This window comes from Triturus cristatus, chromosome 3_1 (genome assembly GCF_964204655.1).
Source record: "Triturus cristatus chromosome 3_1, aTriCri1.1, whole genome shotgun sequence".
NCBI classification, from domain to species: Eukaryota; Metazoa; Chordata; class Amphibia; order Caudata; family Salamandridae; genus Triturus; species Triturus cristatus.
In genome coordinates this window covers 238222612-238248119 of record NC_140583.1, presented here as the reverse complement: position 1 = coordinate 238248119, position 25508 = coordinate 238222612, and the positions used below count along the sequence as shown (strand labels likewise).

Below are 25508 nucleotides of genomic sequence, written 5' to 3'. Positions count from 1 at the left end.
TCTGCCACATGTATCTTTTTTGGCTTCTAGCTAGGCATTGCTTAGGGCTTGATAAGGGTGGCAGGGTGAGAGTTATCATCACTGCTGACTGGTCGGACCAATGGAGTTGTACGTTATTATGACGTTTTAAAAAAAGGTCAGTCTGTAAAAACAGCATCCAGGAGGTTTCCAGCTCTATGAATGGGCCCTACCACAGTCTGCTCTAGGCCTGCGCTTGGCACCATCGGGCACATGCATCAAGGTAGGCAATTACGATTCCTTAATAGCGATTATTAAGGAATTGCTATTAAGGAATCACAATTGCCTATGCATTTAGGTTTTGCAAAAATATTTGCGATTCCTACACATTCCTTAATAGCAAATCCCAAATAGCGATTTGCAATTAAGGAATGCCTTCCCATTCATTCCTATGGGCCTCTGAATGGGAAGCCATTCGCAACTTGCGAGTACCAAATAGGTACTCGCAAATTGCATTTGCAATTTGAAGGGTGCTAGGTGCCTTAAAGGCCACCCTGCTGCACCCCCAAATTTGGCATGTATGCTCATGTGGTGCACACATATGCCCTAAGGGCATATGTGTGCGCCATATGGCACTTTGAAAAATGCACTTTTGTGCATTTTTCAAAGTATTTGCTAATTACCATCAACTTGCAGTTGATGGCAATTAGCGTTTCCTAAATGCTAAGTCGCATCTAGGAAAGGCTTTGATGCATCCCAAATAGGGAATCACAATTTGCGATTCCCTAGAAGCATTCGCAATTTAGATAATCGCAAGATTTGCGATTACCTATATTGCGAATGGGTTTTGGGTTTGATGCATCGGAAATGGCATTTTACCGGCCGCAAACGGCCCGATTCTGCGAATCGGCCCATTTGCAGCCAGTAAAATGATTGATGCATGTGCCGGCATGTCCGTAAGGGCCAGAGAATCATTGTCAGAACAGTTGTCAAGGTGAGAGTTAAAATCACATAGAATGGTGTAATCTTGTGTTTTCACCTTATATTCGAGAAGCTAGACCATAGTTTGCATAAAGTTAGTTCTGGGTCCTGGTGGGCGGTACACTAATAGACCAAAGAGTACTCATGATTGACTGCTATCTTAAAGGAAAGCACCTCCGCCTCTATGTCAGTGGGAATGTCTTTAAATGATGTTTTTAAGTGATCTCGATAAATTATTGCCAAATCCCCTCCTTTTTTTATGCAGACTATCCTTCCTGGCTATTGCGAAACCTGGTGGAATAACTATCAGTAAATTGGGCCCTGAGTTTACATCAGCCCAGGTTTCCACAACAAAGATGAGGTCGAGGGCATATGAGTCAACAAAATGCCCAAATTAATGTTTATGTTTAACTAAAGACTGTGCATTTATTAGAGCATGTGATAACTCTCGGGTATGTTTTTTAGTCTTAGGATCGAACTGAACTTAACTTGTTCCTAGAGGATGCTCCCTATCGAACTTCCCTAGGGCTATTGCGTAAATGAATCTTGCTTTTTTTTATCAGTGAGAATCATTTTGCACCTCGGAGATACCTGTGCCCCGGTGCCATTTCTGCCTCCTAGGATTGGCCCTGGGCATTTATGAAGTGCGGTAGATATTTTCAGGAGCTCGCCTCTGCTATACAGATACATGGCCACCGTACAGGATACTAAAACCGGCAGCGTAGCTGGCGCTGAGCGCAGTCTGAGCGAGGACGTGCACAGACAGGCTTGCCTTAGGCGGCCCAGTGGCACGCCCACTGCACGTCCGCGAGAGGGGTGCTTTATGTACCTTCCCCTCGTGGGATTAAATGCCTATAGCGATAACCGCTCCAAAATGGCGGCCGTCAAGCACTTGGCACAGACTGTTGCCTGACTAGCCTGACTTTGACTCTGTTGCCTGTTCTCCGACTCTGTTGCCTGTTCTCCCAGCCGCTGCATTTAAGATAAGATATCTTTATTGTTTGATTAATTAAAATCTTACAATAAAACAAATTCATACAATAATCCATTATATACACTTCGAATAGTAACAAATCCTTAAAATTCTATACATCTTTTAGTATTTACGATAACATTCATACATTAAGACTTTAAAAAGAAAATATAATCGTTATTAGTTTCCTGTTTCTTGCTCTTCAAGTTTTTTCCATACTTTTATGAACATTTTTACCAAAGCAGAATTCATGAGTATATCATCTGAGGAAATACATTGAATCAATGCCTGTCTGCATGTCTTTATCCCTCTTTCGTTAAATAGTCTCTTTAGGGTAGTTACTCTTTCATTGTTCAATTCAGGACAGAGACACAATAGATGGATAATGTTTTCCTCCCCAGATTTATACAGCCTACACAGTGTGTAATTTTCAAGTTTTTTCCAAGGTGGTGCATGGGATAGACCCGGCAGTACGCCAAATCGTGCTTTAATAAAAATGTCTTTGTTTTTCGGCGACCATGCCATATCCAGGTATTGCTGTACCATCTTTTTTGAGAAACCATTTATGATGGACCATGCATGTTTTCTTTTGACGAAGGTGGCTTTGTCACTTATCAACGATAAGTGATCTGTTGTTTTATTAATAACTTTCCTAAATGATTCCTAAGTTATGGTGGTGTCCCATATCACCCTAACCTCAAATTCTTGCAAAGCCGCTTCCAAATATTTCCAGGCAGATGATTTGCTATTTCCATTAATTTCTTTCCACAGTAACTGGGACATTAAATTGTCTTGGTAGTTTTTTATCCTGTTCCAGACTTTAATTGCATGACCTTTTCGTACGTACAGCTGGTTATTGAGACCGAATTCCAGCCTAACTTGAGCTTGCGATGCATTATTCGGCAGATGAAAAAGGATTTTGAAGGTTTTTGAAGTAGCATTGGTGATAATAATTGCATCTTTTCCATTTAAGGCCTCACTGCCGTATGTTAGAGAGGGTAGCAATTTAGCCGATATTACCTTTAGGAAGGGGAGGTAAGTTAGGTCGCTAATTGATTTTTGGATAGACCTAAATGCAGCTATCAAAGCATTTGCTTTCCTATAGATATCGAGTTTCTGAGGGAGAAAATTTCGGTTATCGTTGAATATGACACCCAAATATCTGTAGGTTTCAACTTGTTCTAATTGCTGCTTTCCCAGAAACCATTTGGATTTGGATTTCCGTCTTGAGTTTTTTTAAATCACCATAACTTTAGATTTTGTTTAATTTATTACCATCCTATTTTCTTTTGAATACTCAAATATTCGCACTATTAAACGTTGTAAGCCCACTTTTGTATTGCTTAAAAGAACGACATCATCTGCATATAGTAAATTTGATATGTGTTTTTATCTGCTAGTTTAGGTGGATGAGCATTTTCTATCATTCAATGCCTCCGTCAAATCTGCTAAGAACAGGTTAAATAGTAATGGGGCCAATACGCACCCTTGCTTTAAACCACCTGTTGTCGGTATTTTGTTAGTAAGGGATCGACCATCTCCGATGCACACTCTGACCCAAGTGTAAGTATGTAAGAGATGAATCAGCTGTAATAATAGGGGTGGGATCCCTTGCATTCGTAACTTTTCCCACAATTGTTCTCTATCCACACAGTCGAAAGCTGATTTAAAATCAACAAAGCATAAGTACAACGGTTGTTTAGTTGAGATTGATTTGTCCATTAATACCGATAAGGCTAAGATGTTAGTAACTGTTCCTAGGCCTTTAATAAAACCAGTTTGGTTTGGCGGGAAAATGTGATTATCCTTTGCCCAGTCAGATAAACTTGACAACAGAATCCCTGCGAACAGTTTTGCGTCCGTATCCTGTAGTGTTATTAGACGGTAGTTCTCAGGCAGGGCCCAATTTCCCTTTTTGAAGATGGGGGGTATTAGTGACCCTCTCCAGGATTCAGGTATTACCCCTATCCGAACTTCTTCATTAAAAACCTTGGTTAGATGTTCTGCCCATAAAAATGGATCCTCCTTATACAGAGCAAAAGGGATACCATTTGGGCCTGGTGCCCCGTCTTTTTGTTTTTTTATTAGCTTAAACACTTGTTCTTGTGTTATTTCAAATTCATTATCCTGTTCTGTGTTTGATGTTTCCTTCCTTTTATGATTGTTCTCGCTTTTAGTTATGCTGCAATCCGGGTGTACCAGAAAATTCACCCATTCAGTCTCAGTTAATACTGATGCTACAACAGTTTTATCCGGTCTTATTAGGCTGTTTATCATTTTCCAGAACTCCCTTAAATTTGTTTGGTTACTAACATAAAAGATTTTTGTCCAAAGTTCATTCTGAGCTTTGGTTTTCTCATTCCAGATTAGTTTCCTCAGATTTTGATTTAAAGCTTTTATGCTGGCTATTGTTTCTTTTTTGTTAGGAAACTAAATCAGCTCTTTCCTGAGTTTATTTCGAGACCGTTTCATTTTCTGTACCGCATATGTTAAGTTAAGTTGATTTTTGTTTCCTTTTTTCCTGTCCGCGTTATATATTTATTCTTAGCTTCAGTGGGGGGGTCATGTTGGTTAACTAATTTGCGTGCAAAGCTTACCCAATGATCAATTACAGATGTAGAGGTTTTTTCTAGAAAGTATTCGATAACCAGTTTATGTTATTTGGTTTCCAAATTAGTTTCCTATAGTTGATGGTTCCGACCTGACCTTGCATTGACAAATACAGTTGGTGTTTTGTTTTTGTAAATGTTGTAGTAATTATTTGCTGGCTGTGATCGCTCTCAGGGAGCTTCCTTAAATAAGACGAGGTAAAGTTGATAAAAATGTTCAGTGATAACAATTAATTAGACCCCCCCTCCTCAGAAACAGACTGTGGTAAAGTTGGCAACACACTGGACTATTCTAATGAGCACAGGCTGAATTAAGTGGGGTTGAGCATATAGTAAGTAAGTGCAATTGTTGAAGATCATTTTTGCTCTTGAGGTGCACTGTGCAGCACCACATTTCTCTGAATTACTGTAAACCATAGCTTTTTAATTTGCTGACGTAATAGGAGGTTTTGCAGGGAATTATCCGTGAGCGATAGAATCACCCTATAGTGTGTATAAAATGACCATACTGGAGGTGAATCCGTCAGGAGTCTCCCATTGAGTATACGTAATCCCAAAGCTTCCATGTCCTTAACAAAATTTAGGCCTGTTTTATTTTGCCTGGACTTAATTGTTGTTTCCATTGCTTGTGCGGGAATAAGCCATTGTTGGTCTTGTGACTGAGTGATATCGTCTCTTGTAAAGGGTACTAACAGATTTAAATTATAGTCTCCTGAAACTATAAAGTTCACAAAGGGATCATCAACCATCTGTTCCAGTAGGAAACTGGTAAGAGCGGCACACATAATCTTCCTTGAATTCGGTGTAGGGGGAATATATATATTAACCAGCTTTAAAGATTTTTCATGATCATCCATTTGGTATCTTAACATTACCGTTTGAACATTACAATTGTTCGTAACCAGTTGCTTATGTTCTGCTTTTAGATCAATTGATATAAATATTGCTAAGCCGCCACAAGGGCGACTGTATTTGTTTTGCTTAGTCGCAGGTTCAAAGTATCCTTTATATCCATGCATAATAAAAGGGTCCATTACCCATGTCTCTTGCAGTAATATGATCTGATAGGACTTAATTATTTGGGTTATGTTATCTAACTTTTTACCTAATCCGTTTATGTTCCATTAACAGATTGTTATTGTTTCACTGTCAATATTTGGTTTTTTAAATGTATTTAGTTGACTATTTTGTCATTGGTTATCATTCCCATGTAAAGCCATTGTTATCCATTTCTCATTTATCCCTCTAGACTTCTCTTTCTTTTTGTCAACCGATGGATTTTCCACGTCTATATCTGTTTTTTCTAATGGAGTTTTTAGTAGAGAGAAGGCTGGGGCACCCTTTTTTTCCTTTTCACATGTTAGCATTTTTTCTGCTTTTATCAGTGGCGTGGGGTATTCCTTTGGTACAACTTTACTAATTACTATCCCCATCTACGAAAAATTTCTTGTTCCTTCATAATTTGTTCTGCTGCAGATAGAGATGTTACAGTTATTATTATTAATTGAAATGAACCTTCAGGGTTTTGTAAGAAACCAACGCATTCGATGTCGTTAGTTGACACATTAGCTAATGATGGGGCTGATTTAAAAAGGCAAAGAAGATTGCCCCTGTTCAGCATGTCTTGCTGCCCTCGGGACTCATATACTGGTTTAAAGATTAGTTGTTCTGTCCTTTGAACTAGCGGTTCCTTTTCGGTATAGTTTGCCGCTTTTTGCTGAACTTTATTTATAACTCGTTTGTTCTTACCACATTTTACTATAACTAGATGGTCCCTTTTTATTATATGACTTTTGTCCTCTATTTGGTCTATTACTTCTGTTTGTTCCCCAGGTTCTTGGTTAACTTTATTATTCGGTAACCCAACTTGAGAAAGCATGATGACATGGTAGTTGTATAGAGTTCAAATTTGGATTTGAGACTATGTTATAATCCCCTTGAGATGATCTTTGCACTGCGATGCCACTATTTATTTGTTCTACATCCTTTTTAACTACAGGAACTTTATTTTTTTGGGAGTTTAGCGAACTCATTATTTGGTCCCCCTTTATTTGTGTTCCTCTTTGGGTGTCCTCCCTGGCCCTTTTTTTCCACACAGCCGATTCCCTGTTTGTCATGAATGGTCTCCTCTGATGGGATATTTTTCCTCACCTCAGCAGGTTCATCTAGGAAAAGTTCAGCAGTATCACTTAAGGTTACTTCACCTATTTGAGTGTTCCTTTTCGCGGCATTTAATTAAACCAACTGTTCCTCTTTTGCCAAATGCCTAGTCTTTCATTTTTTTTAATTTAAATTCATATTTGAGCAACAAATGTATTAGTTTTAGTAATAGGTAATTTGCAGGGAGTACCATCTGACTTGCTGAGCCTCACAGATCATCTATTGCACAGTATTCAGTGGACCCTAATATGTAGTTATTTTCATATAAAAAAAATCATGGTTGGAAATTCATAGAAAATAGGAGTTGCACTTTTCTTTTACTGCAAATCCCACTTGTAACTATTGTTGCATTTTACAATTGTTGATTTAGGGCTCAGGTGAGGAACACTGGTGTATCCAGGGTAGGAGCAGCAGGAAGCAGTAGGGAAGGCAGTGGATATCGGCAGCATTGGAACTTTGTGGGTATACACAAATCTTTCCAATTGTTGTAACGCTCAATTTGCACAACTACACTTAGGGATTCATTACCTGTTCCCCTTTATCTCAGTGGGGAAGATGCCAGGGCTGGAATTAATGATGTCAATCAATCAATTATTATGGATTTTTTATAGCGCGACTGATCACTGGTGAGGGTTGATGTGAGATAACGAGGATTGCAGGTTATTTCACTCAGACTGTGGAATAACATACAGAACCTCGAATACCAGGTCCAATTGCACATTTTGCCCTTTTAGGAGAGCTAGTAGATATAAACTACAAACATTTAACAGCTGCCCTAATTAGGTGTTATATTTTGCTGGAGATTTTTCTATTGCCTTTTTCTATTGGATGTGGAAGCTGCAGGAGGGTAGTTTCATTTTTCAGCACAGGCGCAGCTCTGCGAGCCTTGCTGTATTGGAGTAGGTACTTGAAGCCCCACCCACTCTCCGCCCATATTTGTCATATGCTTGTGTCATTGTCCATCGCAAATGATGACTTCTGAGTCGTTATTAGGCTTGTTAGTCCCTCCTCAGTACCGCCTTATCTTCATTTGTAACCTCCCATCAGCACTGGCACTTTTACTTCGGTTGTTACACAGTACTTCTTCTTTAGTTTGTAAACACTATTTTCTCTTAATTCAGGAGGATTTCTCCTGCGCAGTTGTGACCACCGACTTGTTTATTTAAGTCGTAGCAAAAGGTGAGCTTTTAAGGGGCCATGGGAGACAGAAGGGGGCAAGTCAGCAATGCATTCAAGCATTTGGAAAGCAATAGGTCTCTCATTTGTAAGAGTTTAAGCTATTGGCATTGTAAATATCAATGTCTGTTATTTATGTTTTAAATACCAAAACATAAATTAAAGGCATTGTCATTTGCAACATCCATAGCTCAAACTTGAGTAACTGCGAGACCTCTTGCATTGCAGATGCTTGTTACTTTAGCTGGGGGAGATTCTTCTCCGACCTGAAGGAACAGGGATAGCGGGGGCTGGACACAAGAGCTGCTCGTAGCCCTTGAATTTCCACAGAGAAGTCACGGAAGGCCTGAAGTCTCTGGGCACCAAATTATTGGGTCCTGATTTCGCAGACATCATAATCCTGGGTATGGACATACTGGGAAAGAGATAATTGCCCAGAGCAGTCTCCACCCGGGATACCACTCCGACAACTCATAATAGGTCCCTTAGTGGCGAAAAGATAACAACATTCACAAATTCTATGGAGTGCAGGGAGAGGGAAATAGTTAGATCTGCTAAAGTACACAGCCATGATACTTACTACTTTGAAATGACCACTGTGTGGATTATCTGCAGGGTGTAGGGCATTCTGAGTATGCATGAAAAGTAATGATTATATACATTTCCGTTTGTATTTCCTTGAAGGACCTAAAAGTTGGAAATTAAGACAACTGTGTAGGAGTAATCCTATCATAAATAGATCGCTGACTAATATGAAACTTAAATCCCTGCATTTTGAACTTTATTATTCGCTATTTCAGAAGCCGTGCAAATGCAAAATAATGCACGGCCTAAGCTTCATTAATATTTTATACTTGATGCCAGGATCCAGACCCTTTTTACCACCGCGACAGGGGGTGTGTTTCGGCTCATTTCCATATTTAAGATGCCCACCAAGAGTTCAAAGCTCAGGTTGATGTTCTTCTCCCTTGTTTTGCTCTTCCAGATGGACCGGCGCTGATTTCCCCTCCCAGCCTGGTTCTGCTGCACATCAGGCAGCAGCTCTCGATGATCACATGACTCTGGATATGGACTCGGTCCTGTCAGACTTTGTTCGGTCCACAGGGGCAGAACCGGGTCTGGCAAGGGACCTGCTGGAAGGTAAGCCTGATGAACGCGCTCTCTACCCCGCCTGCCAAAACAGCAAAGGTTTTATTTCCACATGATGTTGTTTGTTTCATGAAATCATGGTTAATTCTGTAATTTTTGGATAGGGAATATATTTTATTTTTTAAATGATGCGTTATTTTTTTTTTTTTTGCCTGGCACTCATGCTGCTCAAGTGGTTACTTGGTGCTAAAAGGTCAAATTACTCAATGATCTCAGGCAGGTTATACAACGCAGTTTCAAGAGAGTCGGATCCATGTCCGAATTTCAGGCTAGGCAGGTAAAATATATGTCAGTTAAAGTGGAAATTATTTACATTTTCAGCGTCATCCTTAAAATAGGTTAGGCATCCAAGGCTCCTGAACCTGCTGCAGTCATGCCTCAACTGAGCACTATGAAATCAGCCAAGTTTTAATTTTCGGTACTGAAAGGGAGGCCGTTCTCCAAGGCTCGGAGCTTTACTGAGTGAGCTCCAGAGGGTGTCTGCGCGCATAGAAATCTACAGCCCTGGAGCAGCTGCGAGTCACGTGCCGTGAGCTCTGTGTTTGCCATGTGTCTTGAAAACAAAGTCCAAAACTTCTCACATTTCCAAGCTAAGCAAGATGATGACATTCAGCATTGTTCAAAATACTTTGTGAGCGCCAAGCGGATTGGCCAACAGTGATTTTGTTTGTTTCATATATGACGTCAAAAGTGTGATATTATACAAAGCTAGTTTGGTTGTACCAAGACTTGTTTATTTACAATCGATATGTAAACTGCTTTACACGACATATTTCAATAATCTTTCAAATAATTATTACCCGTTTTAAATCTAGGTGGGTTCGACTATGATATAATTACACGTTTTAAGTGACATCTGAGTGTATTTTACTGTTTGCAGCAAGTCAGCGTTCCTGTGAACACTGTCGAAAGTTTTACGCAGTGACTGAAATGTAATCGAGAATTTCTACTCCTTATGTGGTATTGCTTATTTATAAGAAACATTGAGTTGTTTGCATATGTTTTTATGTGTAATCGATGTCGGACATTTTTTTATTTGTAAATAGTCGATTTTCTTGCTACCAAATATATTTTGCCCACAAAAAAGCAAAACAATCATTGGAAATTGTACAAAATTTATTTTCATAACACCAAGAAGAGTTAAATTAATACCAGGAGACTGTTGAGCTCGCTCCTTGTAATAAAATCTAAAAGCCAGTAAAAAAAGAATAAATTAGACCCCCTCCTTAGAAAAAGACTGTGGTAAAGTTGGCAACACACTGGACTATTCTAATGAGCACAGGCTGAATGAAGTGGGGTTGAGCATATAGTAAGTAAGTGCAATTGTTGAAGATCATCAAGGGTGCCTTTTTGCTCTTGGGGTGCACTGTGCAGCACCCCATTGCTCTGAATTACTGTATACCATAGCTTTTTAATTTGCTGACGTCATAGGATGTTTGCAGGGAATTATCCGTGAGCGATAGAATCACCCCATAGTTTGATATGAAAGAACTCTTCCTATCGATCCTTAGCAATGGTTAATTTGTAAAAAACATAAGTGCCGGGGCTCTTGTCAGGAGACAGCTTGTACCACTCCATTTCTCTTGTTAGCGCCACCTAAAACAGAATCAACTACTAACCATCAAAGTGGGGGAGAGGATGTGGGGTTATGTACAGAGCTGTCGACTTTGGAGCTGGGGAACCAGGTTCAAATCTGGGCGTCAGCTCAACATACTGGGCAAACCAAATAATCTCCTTATAAATTAATGAGTCCCCATTGTTGATGATTAAGTGCTGTTGCTGAGCACCAGAAACCACTGGCTCAAATTGAGCACTGATCCTTAGAATCCACTAGTTCATTTTTGGAGGAGTCAAAAAAGAAAATTTAACAAAAGATTTACATTTTAGAGGCCAGAAAGTAATTAGAACTATTTTGCAGGTAAAGTCGGCCATTGTTCCACACAGCTGCGCCGTCGATTCTCAATTTTTTTGGGCATATTAGGGCACTCAGTAGTAGGCAGTGGAGATTATTAATCTCTTTTGCCGGGACCTGGAGTCGATGTGGCTACCTATGGATTAAGCATCTCCATGAAGCCATGGCTGGTGACGTCAGTGATATACACACCCTGGGGCAGTTGCATGTTCATATTAAATAGAGTGACAACCTTTTATCTGAAACTCAATCAGACTACAACTGTGTTTTTTTTGTTCTCATTCCTTTCTTTGACCCCTTTGTAAGGACTTGGCTTCTGGAATTCCCCATAAACAAAAACTCTCTCACCTGGTCACCTTGTTCCATCTAATGCATCGGCTTAATGTGTGATTCTCAGCTAGAATCACACTATCTCCCCCTCAGCATTAACATTGGGTGGGGTTTGCTGCTTGCTTTACTTACAGGGCTGGCGACTCCATTTGAGCAGAGGAGCGTCACCCCACATACCCCAGAGCTGAAAAATAAAATGGTAATAATGCTTATTTATATCTGTTTTATTTTTCCTGTCCTGAACTGAGTGTCAGGATGGGGCGAGGCCAGCCCTGCGTATTGTTCACCGGACAATCTTAGTGTTTATGTATTTAACCATTTAGTGCTTTTTGATTTATATTTATTGAGTTGGTAATGACATTTTATGTGTAATGTTTGCACTATAAGGGATTATAGTCTGTTCTAGGTGAGGTCTGGTGCTGGCCCCTGGCTTTTGAATTTAAAAACACTTTGGTCAGGTTTTTGGAAAGATTGGCTTGTGTATGACTGTAGTTTAGTATGGGTGATATAGCTGGAATGAATGTGATATGAAAGTAGTAAGAAAGATTTGTGTAATGTGTGCAGTAATTTGATGAATATATGGTTGATTTTTTGTTTTTAGACATTTAGTTTTGTTGAAAATGATTTGGCTTCTAAAAGAATGAAATAATTTGGAACCTAAAAATGTTAAATTAGTTCTAATAAAATTTTAATTTAGCAAAAGATTTCCTAGGATTGCTTTAGATTTGTTCTAGGCAAGAGTTGAAATATCAAATAGATTATCAGGATTGGCACTCCTGTGTTGGTTGAGCTCTGCCAAGTGGCAGCAGCAGGGAGCTGTGCGCTTTAAAATGCGCATCTCTGTTTGGCCAGCCGTCTCGGGACGTCCAGCCAGACATGCGCATTTTAAAGTTCTCTAACCCAGCTGTCTCTATACAGCTGTGTGAGAGAAAGTGCAGGTCTCCAGTGCTCTTAGGAGCGCTGGGAAAGCCTGCTCTACCCAATCCTAGTGCTGCTTTCAAGCAGCACCAGGATAGAGTAATGCAGTGTCCTGCATCAGGAGCTTCCTGGAAGACACCAGAAGGATTTCATGCTGAGGAAGGTAAGTGAATGTATTTTTGTTTGTGCCCCGCGCTCACCATCCTCGGTGCAAGGCAGCCACCACTGGTTACTTATGGTGTTTCTTTCTGGGTTGCGCGGCCACTTTGGACACATTGTGATCTTTGAGTCTCTGAATAATTTGTGGGTCTGTAATAGTGGACTTTTCCTTTCTTAATGTAATTATGTTTATGTATGTTTACATTTGTTTAATATGAAAGGATTATTTTATAGCACTGAGGAAGTCTTTCAAGAAGACGAAACTAGTTTTTGCTAGATTGGTAAAATATGAAATAATCAAGTATCAACTTTGATGAAGACTTCAACTTTTTTTTCTGATGCTCAAGGGTCTCTGATGCTTAATTTGAAAAATTTGATTGGGCAGGGTCATAGAGAAGTAAAAGCTTTCCCTTTGGCTCCATGAAAGAGGAGGCAGAAGATGAAGGTCGAAATCCTACGAAATACTGTTTAAAATGTGCATATTTTCAGGAAGCAGCGTTTACATTGCGTGCTGTACAACGCATGCGATTACAACGCGGTTGTTACAACGACCATTTTGGTACAACGCTAACCATTACAACGCAACTCATTTCTACGACTTGCTGTAGGGGGCTCTCTAAGCTAAGGAATAGTATAATTTACTATTCCAACACCTTCCCTACTGTTGCGCAGGGTGGAGTTGGAATATTAAATTATACTATTCCTAAGTCCAGCGCGCCCCCTACAGCAAGTCATAGAAACGACTTGCGATGTAATGGTATGCGTTGTAACAAGTAAAATACTCATTATAATTCTAGTGAATTAAATGGCGTCTCAATGACATCTGTAAGGTCCCCAATATAGTAAATATAGGCAAAACAATGGTACAATTCTTACAAAAGTGTGAGTCAGCACCATTGTTAGAAACTTTAATGTACCAGCAAAGCTTGTGGCATCTGCATACCCCTGAGCCCCGTGCTTAATTTAAGTCAGTGGTTTCCGGTGCTAGGCATCGGCGTTTAATTGTCAACACCGGCACTGATGACAGTTTGCCACATTGTGTCATTGTCTATCTAATTTAGAGATGAGCCCACCAACAATTGTTTACTGATTCAATATACATCAAAATGACGAACACCTACCACTCAAGCCATTCTTATAGCTTTGGGGTCCCGCAATAGTCTGATTGTCAAATTTGTAGAAGTGTGATCTTTAGTAATTGTGTTGATTCTTTCACTGGCAGCATTTTGCAGGGGCAATGGGTGGTGCAAGCGGCAGAGGCCTCCTGACGAGGGCCCTGGCACTTATTTCTTTTTACAAACGAAGCACTGCCTCAGCCACAATGTAAAGCAGAGGTCTTCAAACTGGGGGGCGCAACCCCCAGGGGGAGCCTGGAAACAACTCTAGGGGGGGGGGGGCGCAAGCTCCACAGAAAGAGTTCCCCTTTACAGTGTTCATTCGGACGTTTACTTCTGTTTTTTTTCTACAGAATTGGGCAAGCAGGACTCTCTGATTAGAGGCAGCAGTCACAGTAGCCAATCATTATATGGAAGCTCAATTCGGACGTTCCTCCAATCAGAGCAGCATAGAGGCAGAGCCTTTGTTCTATTTGTTTGAGACAAGATGCGTGTTGATTTACTGGCGATGGGATCGGCCCAGATTTAAGGACTGGTTAAAATATATTCCCATTTAGCAATGAACAATTGGATGGTTGTTAGCCGATGATGTCTGTTCTGTCTGGGACAGGCGCACAACGCCAATTGGGCTCAAAGGGCTTCAGCCCCCCCTTACCCCTGTCGTGTGTATCAGCCCGGGCTGAGACAGCTTCCCGGGCACACGCTAGGCCGCACCCGAGTACTTCACAGGTCTTTAAAAGACCATTTACATGTTAACGAGGCTTTTTTGTGAGGCTTTGTTGTTTTTTCACTCCTTCATCTCCACTCTGCCTATTGCTAAACGAGTTAGCCCAGACCCCAAAATTTGTAGTAGCCCCCACGAAATAATTTGGCTCTAGTTGCACCTCTGATCTGGGGCTAAATATATTTTCCCCACCCCTTCTGCTGTGCTCAGAATCTGCTCCGAAACTGCAGCTAATTCCGATTCTTCTGCAAGGTCAGAGAGTGGCTTGCGTTGTACACCACGGATCACTGGAATCTTTATGTGAGGCGAACCGGCTATGAGTATAACTGTGATTACAAGTGCAAGTAACATTACTTGAGAGGCCGAGTGGATGTACTCAGACATTTCACGATGATCTGAGACTAACTATCTTGTGTACTGCTTACTACTGCCAATGATTTCGTACCGAAGCTTTCTGATGGAGTGGGTGTTCTCTTTTTGTTGAATCCACCGCTCTGAGTGCTGACATAAGGGCCAAAAAAATACAGCTGCTGTCTAATTGTGAAGAAGGGGTGTCTACTTTCCAGAGTCATTTCGGGGGTACTTTTCTCAGTCCTTGCACTGGATCTGGCTTAATTACTGTACAATGTGCACAAACTACATAAACCCAGGAAGAATATGTTTCTAATCGACCCTCCCACTCTTCATTTCTCTTTTGGTCTTCTTATAGTACTGTTTCCAGTGCTATTTCCAGTACTTAATTTGTAGAAAAGTAAATAAATAGTTTTAGGGACCCAATGTTTTTTTCTTAGAAGCTGCCAGCAGCACTGCTGAACACCGGGGTGGCCAAAGACCAAGGCTGCTTACTCTTGATTCCAGCTCACACCTGTTCTGTTCACCACCTTACACTTCTCTCTCCTTCTCGAGTCTTGCACATTCTTTTTCATCACTGCTGCGTGAACCCAGTTCATAAATATTTTGGTAACCAGGCCTATTTTCTACTCCAGTCTGACTGAGTCTCCCAACACTTCTCCCCCCTCCTTAGAATTCAGAGAGGGATCTCTCTTCAACTCTTAAACCTCCAATAAGTTTTGGGTTTGGTATCTCCCTTTTCAGTTGAAAAATTAGATCTGTTATCTGTCACTACAGATTATTCCAGTCCTGCAGTTATGGTAAGATGACACTCACTTGGGCCATGTGCCACAAAGTCCACTTTAGAACTACAGGCTGGATGGCACGAGTCACGCTAGTCGCAGCGGCAGCAGTAGATGGGCTTGCTAAACAGATTTTTGTAGCATCAGCCAGTCAAAATCTATTTATAGATGTTAAATCAAGCAAACATTCACTATATAGTGGCAGATACTGGAGGTGCCTGCATTCTCTTTCCTCAAGGACATTTTATTAACGAGTGAACATTAAATATTTATTTAATTTTCCCTCGTCATCGTCTGTCGAAATAACCGCCCACCGCTTTTACCTGCACGGATCGCGGCTAGATCCGGCCCATTAAACCCTGATAATCCTAGCTTTAGTCCAGAAGGCCACTTTCATTGCTTGCACCAGGGCCCAAGGCGTCTCTACTGCTTTAGTGGGATAATATATAAATAAACATATATAGCAGTGGGAATTTCCATAGATTGAGCTGTATCTTCAGAGCAAAGACCTTGCGCAGAGAATGATGTGGTTGCCAAGTCTACCAAAATTCTGATACTAGATGGGGTCCTGAAAGTTTGGGTTGCATGCACTGACCTTGTGGCAGTTTTCACTAAAAAGAAAGTTTCCCGTCAAATGGTGTTGCATGAGTTTTGTGATTTTTGGCCAGATTTACAACTTACAAATCTTAAATTTACAAAACACTGATAATGTTGTTTCGATATTGTGAAAATTATTTGTCAGATAATAACTCGGGGTAAAAATGGTTGCCAAAAATGCTAAATCCCAACTTCCAGAAATGTAAGTGATTGGGGAGCCTTCACTCCTAAAAAATATTGTCTGGGGGGCTTGGCCTAAAAAAGTTTGAAGACCACTGATGTAAAGGATGCTGCAGGAAGGCTTCCAAATCGAGCTTCAACCCAACAGCAAAAAACTTGCTCAGCGGCTCATTGTGAAAGCACTTATGCATGTAAAACTTGACTTATTCCCAGCTAAGCTGAAGAAACAATTCAGACTCATATGGCTACTCTCATTTTTTATTAGCTCTTGAAGCTCTGGTATTGTGCCCAAAGATGAAAATCTGCAACAGTCTGACCACTGCCCAAAAAGTCATCACTAAAAGTATATGATCTAAACAATTTCTGACCCATCTAGACAGTCTGGAGCATAAATAGGGATTGTGTTCCTCCATCTGGGCGTGGAGGCGAGGGCTCTTCCCTCTCCGTGGGCTAGCAGGACTGCCTGTCAGTCATAAATGATGCCATAAGTTGTAAGTTTCTTTCAGGAAGAAGAGAGCAAGGCAGTTAGATGTACAACACATTGCCTGTGGGAAGCTAACAGGGAAAACCAAAATATATTACAGTATCATAGTTGAAAAAAGGATGAGCATAGTTGTTTACAGGACATACCAGGCATAAAAGCAACGCTTCAGAGTTGTACTGAGGTGTTACCATATACATGCCATCCTGATGGTTCCTCTATGAAAATAACGTTCACCACCTCAGGGTGCAGAGGTAAGAGTAAGCTGATCATTGGAAGTTCAAGGAAACTTCTTAAATGGCTCTTGCACAGCAAGCAGGCCTTTATGTCAAGAAACAGTACAGTGTATGTAACTCACGAGGACAGGGAGTACCCTGTGGGGCATATCTTCCTAATTAACTCAATCTATGTTAATGCCCAGTGGGAAAAAACAAAGCGTGGGGAAAAAATGTGAGATGAATTGTCCTCGTACCTCAATAGTCCTGTTCTAATCTGAAAGTTATAAGATGCCTTGAACAAGGAATATATTCCTTATAAAACTAAGGAGGTCACCCACCCTGTGGTGGCATGCTTCATCATCGGGTCCCTTCTCACACAGATGCAGCTGGGCAGCAGTGTGGGCTTCAACCTCAAACACTCAGGGGAGCTCTTGGCGATGGTATTATTTAGAACACTGATGGGATGGTGTGGGTGTACTATTTTAAAAAGGGAGGTTGTGTTGAAGAGAGGGTAGTGATGTAAGAATAAAACTCTTTATTCTAGGTTACCAGTGAGTAGGATTAAAATAATTAAGTAGAATAGTTCAACCTTATTTAGAAGGTCGACCTGTTCCAGCCCTTTTTTCCAGGACCGTTGTGGCGGGTTTTCATCAGGAAAAACCCTCTCATAACTAGTACACGTATCGGTATTAATTGGAAATATGACACTTTTTGATCTACATCGCGAAAACCAGATTCCCCAGTGTACCCAACGCACTTGGAGAAATCCTAAACCTGTAAAAAAAAAAAATTCACAGATTATTAGGGTCAACTTGATCGTACTTGTCATGTACGAATAGTGTCTGTGACAAATCTTACTCTGCAGCCCATGGAAATCTGTGTGTGAGGTGCTGATTACTATGCTGGCATGCAGGTTAGATCATTGCATCGGTCAATGCTTACCTAATTAGGTATACTTATCTGCCTCCAACTCTCAATATAGTGTGGGATGAAAAAACTTAGAAAACAAGCAACTACCTAATCATAACTTAAGGATTGTGTTCACATTTTTATTGTTAGTACATTATAAAGGTTGAAATATTGTGGTATACTATTTGGGATAAAAACATCAGTGTTGGACTTGGTCCTCTCTACCTGGTCACCTCCATATGTTTTGCCCTAATGCCTCCCATTTTCTGAAGTTCTTTTTTGTTAGCTTTAGGACTCTGTGCACTTTACCACTGCTAACCAGTGCTAAAGTGCTTGAGTGCTCTACTTTAAACATGGTAAAATTGGCTTACGCCTGATTGGCACAATTCATTTGCTCATAAGTCTCCAATATAATGGTACAACATACACCCAGAGCCAGGAAGTTTTAAATACTACCAGTGGGCTGCACACTTACTGTGCCACCCACTTTTGTAGCCCTTTAAAACCTGTCTTAGGACTGCCATTGCAGCGTGTGGACAGTTTTAAACTGCCAATTAGACCTGGCAAATTAAACCTTTTCCCAAGCCAAAACCTCACTTTCTAATACATATGTCACCCCTAACGTAGGCCCTAAACAGCCCATGGGGCAGGATACAGTGTATTTAAAAGGTAGGACATATAGTTTTAGGTTTTACATGTCCTGGTAGTGAAAAATTACTAACTTTATTTTTCACTATTGTGAGGCCTACCTCTGCCATAGGATAACATTGGTTTACCTTATTTAATCAATGATAACTTTTGTTTGAGAATGTGTAGAAATGTCATATTTGGTCTCTAAATACCTGTAAATTAAAATCCTCTTTAAAGGTGAAGTCAGAGCTTAAGTCACAATTTTGAAAATGCCACTTTTAGAAAGTTGCCTTTTTCTTCTCCTAATCATTTGGTGCCTGCAGCCTGTGTCCTGAGCCAGATGACTGTGATTAGCATGGCAGTTTGCCTTTGTGTATTTTTCCCAAACAGTGAGACAAAGCGGGACAATATGTTGGCAGGATTGGCCATCCTGCCAGGATGAGTGGGGCGGAGTTGTTCCCTGCCCCCACTTAAATTTCAAAGGAGCTGCCTCAGCACACTCACAAATAACTGAACACTAGCCTATTGTCACCCATGATCTCTTAGATCCTGGGCAGGGACCACTCTTCAGTTCACTTCTGAACATACAGAGGACCCCCAGAAGGACTGTTTGGAACGTTGGAAGACTACCCTGCTGCTTGAGGTCTGCTTTATAGTACAAAGGACTGCCCTGCTGCAGTCAGATGACTGCTGTGCTGCTTGAAGCTTTCCTTGTACCCTTAGAGGACTGCCCTGCTGCTTGAGGTCTGCCTTGCTGCTTGATCCCAGGATTACCAGAGTGACTCCAGGGGCTATTGGCTTGCCTCCTATTCTGAGCTACAGGTAAATAAAAAGCGTCAACAACCTTAAACCCACACCTGACCTCTGCTGGAAATGAGTGCTGCCATCCAAGTTGTGCCCACCCATTTCTTGACCCTTGGGAGTGGCGCTAAAGATGCCGAAAGAGCCAACAACCAAAACCTGAGACTTAGAAACTTTTCCATCAAAAAGTGCTCTGAGGACCGACAGGAGACCGGGTCCTACCTGCTTGCTGATCCGCCCAATGTGCATCGCCAGTTGGCCTTCCTTCGCTTTAACTCCCACGATGTTCTTCTCAACAGCATTAAATCCTGTTCAGTGACTCCTCTTCAGTAGTGTAGGCAGTTTCGTGGAGCCCTTGTTGACAATAACCTACAGCTTCATCCCGCAGGAGATTTGAACTTTAAAATAAAAAAATAAAAAACGTAGGAATCTACATTGCAAATCCGTTCAGCTGCTCCCCGATGACTTCTTCTCCTCCTCAGACACCTCCAGTTAGCAGAGACAGAGCCCAATCCACCTTGTTCATTCGAACTGAGGTCCATCGCAGTCAGACATAACTTTTGACTATGCCCCAATCCTGTGTGACTATCAATGTCAATAGTCCTTTATTCGGTACTTAAAAAATACCATAAAAGTACATATACAGTTAAAATCAGTAAAATACGGTTCATAACACATGGTTGGAGACAATTGGCCCAAAAAAAAAATCATTCAACACCGCCCTCTTGAGATCCTTAACCTTAAAGCAACCTTAATAAAATTAATAATGCAAAACAGTGTATGAGGATTATTAGCCCTTTGCAAGAACAATAAGGCAACCTTGGCATGTTTAAACTTTGCCTGTTTTAAAATTACTACTAAAAAGCTACGCCTAGGTAAAACATAAAATGGGCATAATAGTACAAAATGAAGGGTATCCTGCGGAGACCTATTGTCGCAGCCGCAGGAACCCTTCTGCTCAACGGTTGAAGTAAAACCTGGTGGATCAGCCAGTAGATGGTGTAAAAGGTTGAGCCTAAAACAAGTGATTAAAAATCTATCCTGGGCGTTATACTTAAGAGCGAGATAAGGTTCCATTCCTTCCTCTGTTTTCAACATTCTATGAGCACTGACTGAGGGGTTACTTTCTTCCGCAGCCGCTCTACATGAGGCTACCAGGTCCAGGAAATTTTTTTCAACTCTCAATGTATCTTGGGGGATAATTTCCATTGGAGTGGTAAAAAGATCCTTACAACCAATTCCCTCAAGTGTGGACTTCACATATTTTAGCCAGGGAATACTCATTCCTTTGTCCCTTTCTGTACAGTCTCTAATAATTTGTCTGCTCAGGTCTGCCTCGGTATTGGACCAAATCTTTAGCCAGGCCATGAGAGATCTGACCTTTATCAGGTCCTCAATGTATACCCTTCCTAGTTCTTCATGGATAATGTAGGCGGGAGTACTTTGTGGGGTTTTGAGCACCTTTCTCAAATATTTATTCTCCTCTGTCTGTAACTGCTGAGTGCTAACAAAACCCCAAACTTCAGACCCATATACCACTTTTGAACAACAGATTGAGCTGTACAAGTTCATAACTTGTTCTGGCAACCACCGGCATAGTCTGCGTCCATAATTCATGATCGCCCCCGCCGAGGCCACTAATTTGGATCACCGCTCTTCAATTAAAAATTTTAAATTTAAAAGCCCATCGGATAACAAGCCAAGGTAGGGGAAGGTCTGTACCTGCCCTAGTTTGTGTGTGCCTATTTTGTATGAGAACTTCTTACAGGGTTTGGTTCCACCCAACATGACATAGGACTTAGTCAGGTTTGCCGACAAGTCTAAGGTGTCCATAAAACTGACAAACCCGTCTATCAGGTGCTGAAGTCCCTTGGGGGTGCGGGCTAAAAGAACTGCATCATCTGCGTACAACAACACAGGGACAGGGTGGGAACCTACTCGAGGAGAATCTACTTTTAATTTGCCTAGTGCCCGGTCTAAATTATTAATATATAGGGAAAACAAAAACGGGGCCAAAATACATCCCTGTCTGACCCCACTATTGCAAGCAAAAGGTGCCGTAGTGCCCCCTTCCAAATTAAAACGCACTTTGGGAGTGGTGTTCCAGTGCAGTGCTCTCAGGATGTTAACCAGGCCTTGATCGACCCCTAATATGGACATCAAGGCCTACAGCTTCTCTCTATTGACGTGGTCAAAAGCTGCAGTGAGGTCCTTAAACCCAAGATATATAGCCTCATTGCTAGCTAGAGTATATTTTGCCACCAATAGATAGAGATTCAGGCACTGGTCCGTTGTTGATCTCCCTGCCCTGAACCCGTACTGAGTTTCTGTGATGATTTGATGTTCGTCTGCCCAGTCCGTAAGGCGGTTGAGGACCATTCATCCCAACACTTTGGCCGTCACATCGATTAAAGATATGGGGCGGTAGCACTGGGGGTTATCCCTGTTCCCTTTTTTAAAGATGGGGACTATTGTTGCCGATGACCATGAACGCGAGAGGCCGGTTGCGACCACCGCATTTATCACCCTTGTGAGAATAGGGGCCCACAGCTCCACCTTGCTTAAATAAAGGTCTGGTGGGATACCATCTGTTCCTGGTGCTTTAATTTGCGTTAAGCCCTGGATACTCGCTACCACTTCTGCCAAAGAAAATTCAATCGTGGTAACCCACCGGGGTCCCTTCCCATCATCCTTATTATCCTCAGCGGTGTGGTTATATAAACTTTTAAAATGATCATACCATTGTTCTGGCAAAATGGTAGTACCAATTTCTGGGGCATTAGTGTCCTGAAAACATGGGTTATTTATTATTTTCCAGAACGCAGTTATGTCCCATCTATCTGCTGCGGCCCTTAAATCTTCCCAGGCTTGTGATTGGAGGGAATATTTCCTACGTTTAATTGCCTTTTTGTATGTGATCCTACACAGTGCAATACGTGACTTGGCCCGGGTACAGTTTTCATTCTAGATTTTAGCTCTTTCTGTGTCCGGGAACAATCTTTGTCGAACCATCTGGGGGTGGCGTTTACTCTCCCTTGCTTAGTGGTATTTAGTAGCCCATCTATTAGATGCGCCACATCCTCAAATGCTTTGACAACTGCAGGCCCCTCCACCGAAAGGTCAAGACACGCCCCAATCACTCCATTCCCTGTCTCCATTAGGGATTTGTAAAAAGCGTCCCCGTTCACTTTGGTCCATCTAAGTCGTCTCCCATGATCCGTTACCCTCTCAATACTGGCTACCCCTATACCTCTCCTAGCACTTCTGGGGGACAGGTCTTCTAACTCCAGCACTAGGGGGTTGTGATCGCTGAATATACTCCATTCGATCTCTGTCCCTCTTATCCAGTCCTTAAATAGACTGGAGACCACTACGTAGTCTATTAAAGAGCGACACCCTCTGCCCTTGAATGTTGGAATGACCTCCCCTCCACTTCCTATAGCCACAAGGTCTATAGTGTGTACTAGGGCGTGACTTTTCAGGACCCTATCCAATTCCATCCCCTCACCGGAGTGCTGGAAGTGCGGATCTTCCTCCAACGTACAACGAGACCAGTCCTCATTAACAGGAATCAGGTTGGGGCACAGGTGGCAATTGAAATCACCCGCTAAAACCACTAACGGGGCCACCTCTCCCTTCCTCGAGGCTGTCTCTGCGCTTAATCGATTATCTAATTCACTTATTGTAGATCCCTTCCCCTTGACTGCCACTGCGTTATACAAATTAATCAGAATCACATTTAGCCCATTTGTGTGGAACCCAAGGGCCTGAATATTATTTGTGGGCCAATTTAGGTTGGTCCATACTCCTTCCAGCTGCAGATCTACAAATATAAAAAGTCCTCCCATGGCTCCTCCGGAGGTTGACTTCTGTGCAGGCACAGAAAAACACTTGTACCCCACTAGATGAAAGGGGCTACAGTCTATCGCCAAGGTTTCCTGCAAACAGATTACCTGAAACCTGGTGATATACTTCCTCCATTCCTGGTTGTCAAATGTTGCTGATAGTCCCGCTATATTCCATGATACCAGTTTTAGCCCCTCCTGCGTTTGTGTCTCTCTTGAATAAAGTGTAGCTAGGTTATTGTCCTCTATCCTTTCACCTTTTGAGTCCTCATTAGACCTGGGCAGATTATATAAATTCTCTGGTCGCTGAGGATGCAGGAAGATATGATCCAGCCCCGCTACTTCCTCACTCCCTGATGACCTAACCGTTAATCCAGGGGGATTTCCTGAAACAGGGGGGACCGCAACACAATCCATAAGAGTCCCATCCGGGGACTCCACAACATAGCTGGTGGGCACAATCAATGCGGGTGGTGAGATAAAGTTTCAGTCTGGGAGATATTAGGGGAACAACCCTTTTCACAGAGTCGATTTGTGGGAAGGGTTCTATTGCTCTTTAGTCAGTCCAGCTCCTCTAAAGACATAAGGGGGTCAAATCTGTTCCTCAGGCTAAGTGCTCCCTGATTTCTAAGGGAAGCATATGGCATTGGACGGCAGAAACCCTTCCCACCCAGAGGGCTATCACTTCTGCTTCGGAATCCGGGGCCGGGACCAAAACACGGAGGTCCCCTTGGGTAGAAAAAGCTCAGGGGCAAAGATCTGATATTGCTTGATTGGCTAACCGGTTCCCAGCTTAATATTTGGTCGACTACGCGCTGGTTCCTAAAATTTACCACCACACAGATGTCCGTGGTTGGCTCGTTGATCTTTTAGGCATTCGTTTTTACAATAACATGTAAAAATGTATAACTCTGGTGCTACTGATTAGATTTTTGTTTTTCTGGTATCAATGTATTTATAAAAAGTTTCTTACATTTTCCTAAATTGTTGTGGGATTTTGCTTGTGTTGTGTTTTCACTTTATTACTGTGTGAGTGTTGCATAAAATGTAACACATTGCCTCTAAGTTAAGCTTGACTGCTTTTGTGCCAACCTACCATAGGGTTAAGCACAGGATAATTTAGGGACCTTTGTGGCTCAACCTGATAGAGATTGTGGTTTCTGCCTGAGATGGGTTCTGACCCCCCTCAACCAAATGCCCAATTTCCTACTTTTAGCTAATTGTAAATAAATATATCTGCATGTTTATCAAATTGACTCTTCATCGTTGTCAGGCACTGTTGTAGCAATGGCGGTAGTTTGCCTATTTATAATAATAGAAACATCTGTCCCACAGTAGCGGCTGCCAGCTATGCAGGGTGGTGGTTGGTGCATACACGGGCAAAACTACATTAACTAAACTCATACCGACATGCATAACATTATCGTTTTAAAGTTAAAACAGTAATGTAATGCATGTTGGTGATTTAGGGCATACATACAGACCAAAAAGGGAACTAAAAGTCACTTACCTTGCTTCAGGTCCTCGCTCCGGTTCTGGTGTTCTTCTCTCATCCAGGTTGGGGCGAGCCAACTCCCTAAACCAATCCTGGTGCTGCTCTCATGCAGTTTTCCATGCTCTCTCAGTGCTCCAAAGGGCACGGGAGGCCTGTGCTTGATCTGAACCCGGCTGGGTTGAGAGGTTTAAAGTTGGCATGTCTGGCTGGCTTTTCGTAAGACTGCAGGCCAAAGAGACATGCGCACTTTAAACTTAAAGTGCCCTGCCCATCACTCCTCTCTGCTGCTGCCACTCAGCAGCAGCTCTGCCCCGTCCTGACACTCACCTCGAGATGCGAGTTTGCTGAGTTAATACAAAATTAAATGGTAGTAATGTTTATTACCATTATATTTTTATCTGGGAGCCTTTTAATTAGAAGAGCAATGCTTCTTCGCCTTAACCGAGGAGCCACCCCTGCAAGCTAGCCCCTTTTTATTCAGATACAGGAGACATCTCAGCAGTTTGCAGATCAATGCTGTTTATTCCTGTTTACCTTACGGGCGCTGTCTGTACAACCATAGCTTCTGAGGAGAAGTGCTGTGGTGTGCTTGTGCTAAACTAGGTTTATTTAAAGAGGTTTCGAGGAGCTGTACGCCATTGCGCTAATGCATAACATCACCGCGTGGTGTCAAAATTGATGTTCCCTTGTCAAGGTCTTCAGGAGAATTGTAGTTCGCTGGTATTTCGTTTATAAACTACTCATACTTCAATGCTGTCTTTTCTGTGTGTATAAACCGAATAAGCGGGTATTGAGAGAACAGCTGCACCGCCTAAAAAGAGACATGTTCTTTAGGTAAGTAAGAAAGTTGGATGGCATCTTAGCAGTGTGAACAGAAACCATAGATAAGGCTCAAAGAGTGCCTTCTACAAGGATGCAAGAAAAAGCCATATTTGTAACATCTCGTGATGCAGCCCAGAGACGAATGCAGCAAAATTCTGTTTACCTGCCCTACAGCTCCATAAAAAATCCAGAAATTAAGTTGGGAAGGAAAGAGGAACAGGCATCAAAGCTGT

The 25508-nt window shown here is 41.8% G+C and overlaps 1 protein-coding gene across 1 annotated transcript in view; it reads left to right on the top strand.

The window, feature by feature from the left end:
* The window catches only part of OTUD7A (OTU deubiquitinase 7A), a 1294251-nt gene that overhangs the window by 764346 nt on the left and 504397 nt on the right, over nt 1-25508 (top strand). The window contains exon 5 of the mRNA XM_085643760.1: nt 8843-8997. Within this exon, the coding sequence (XP_085499886.1) occupies nt 8913-8997 (85 nt within the window). The 5' untranslated portion in view covers nt 8843-8912. The remainder of the gene's footprint in view (nt 1-8842; nt 8998-25508) is intronic.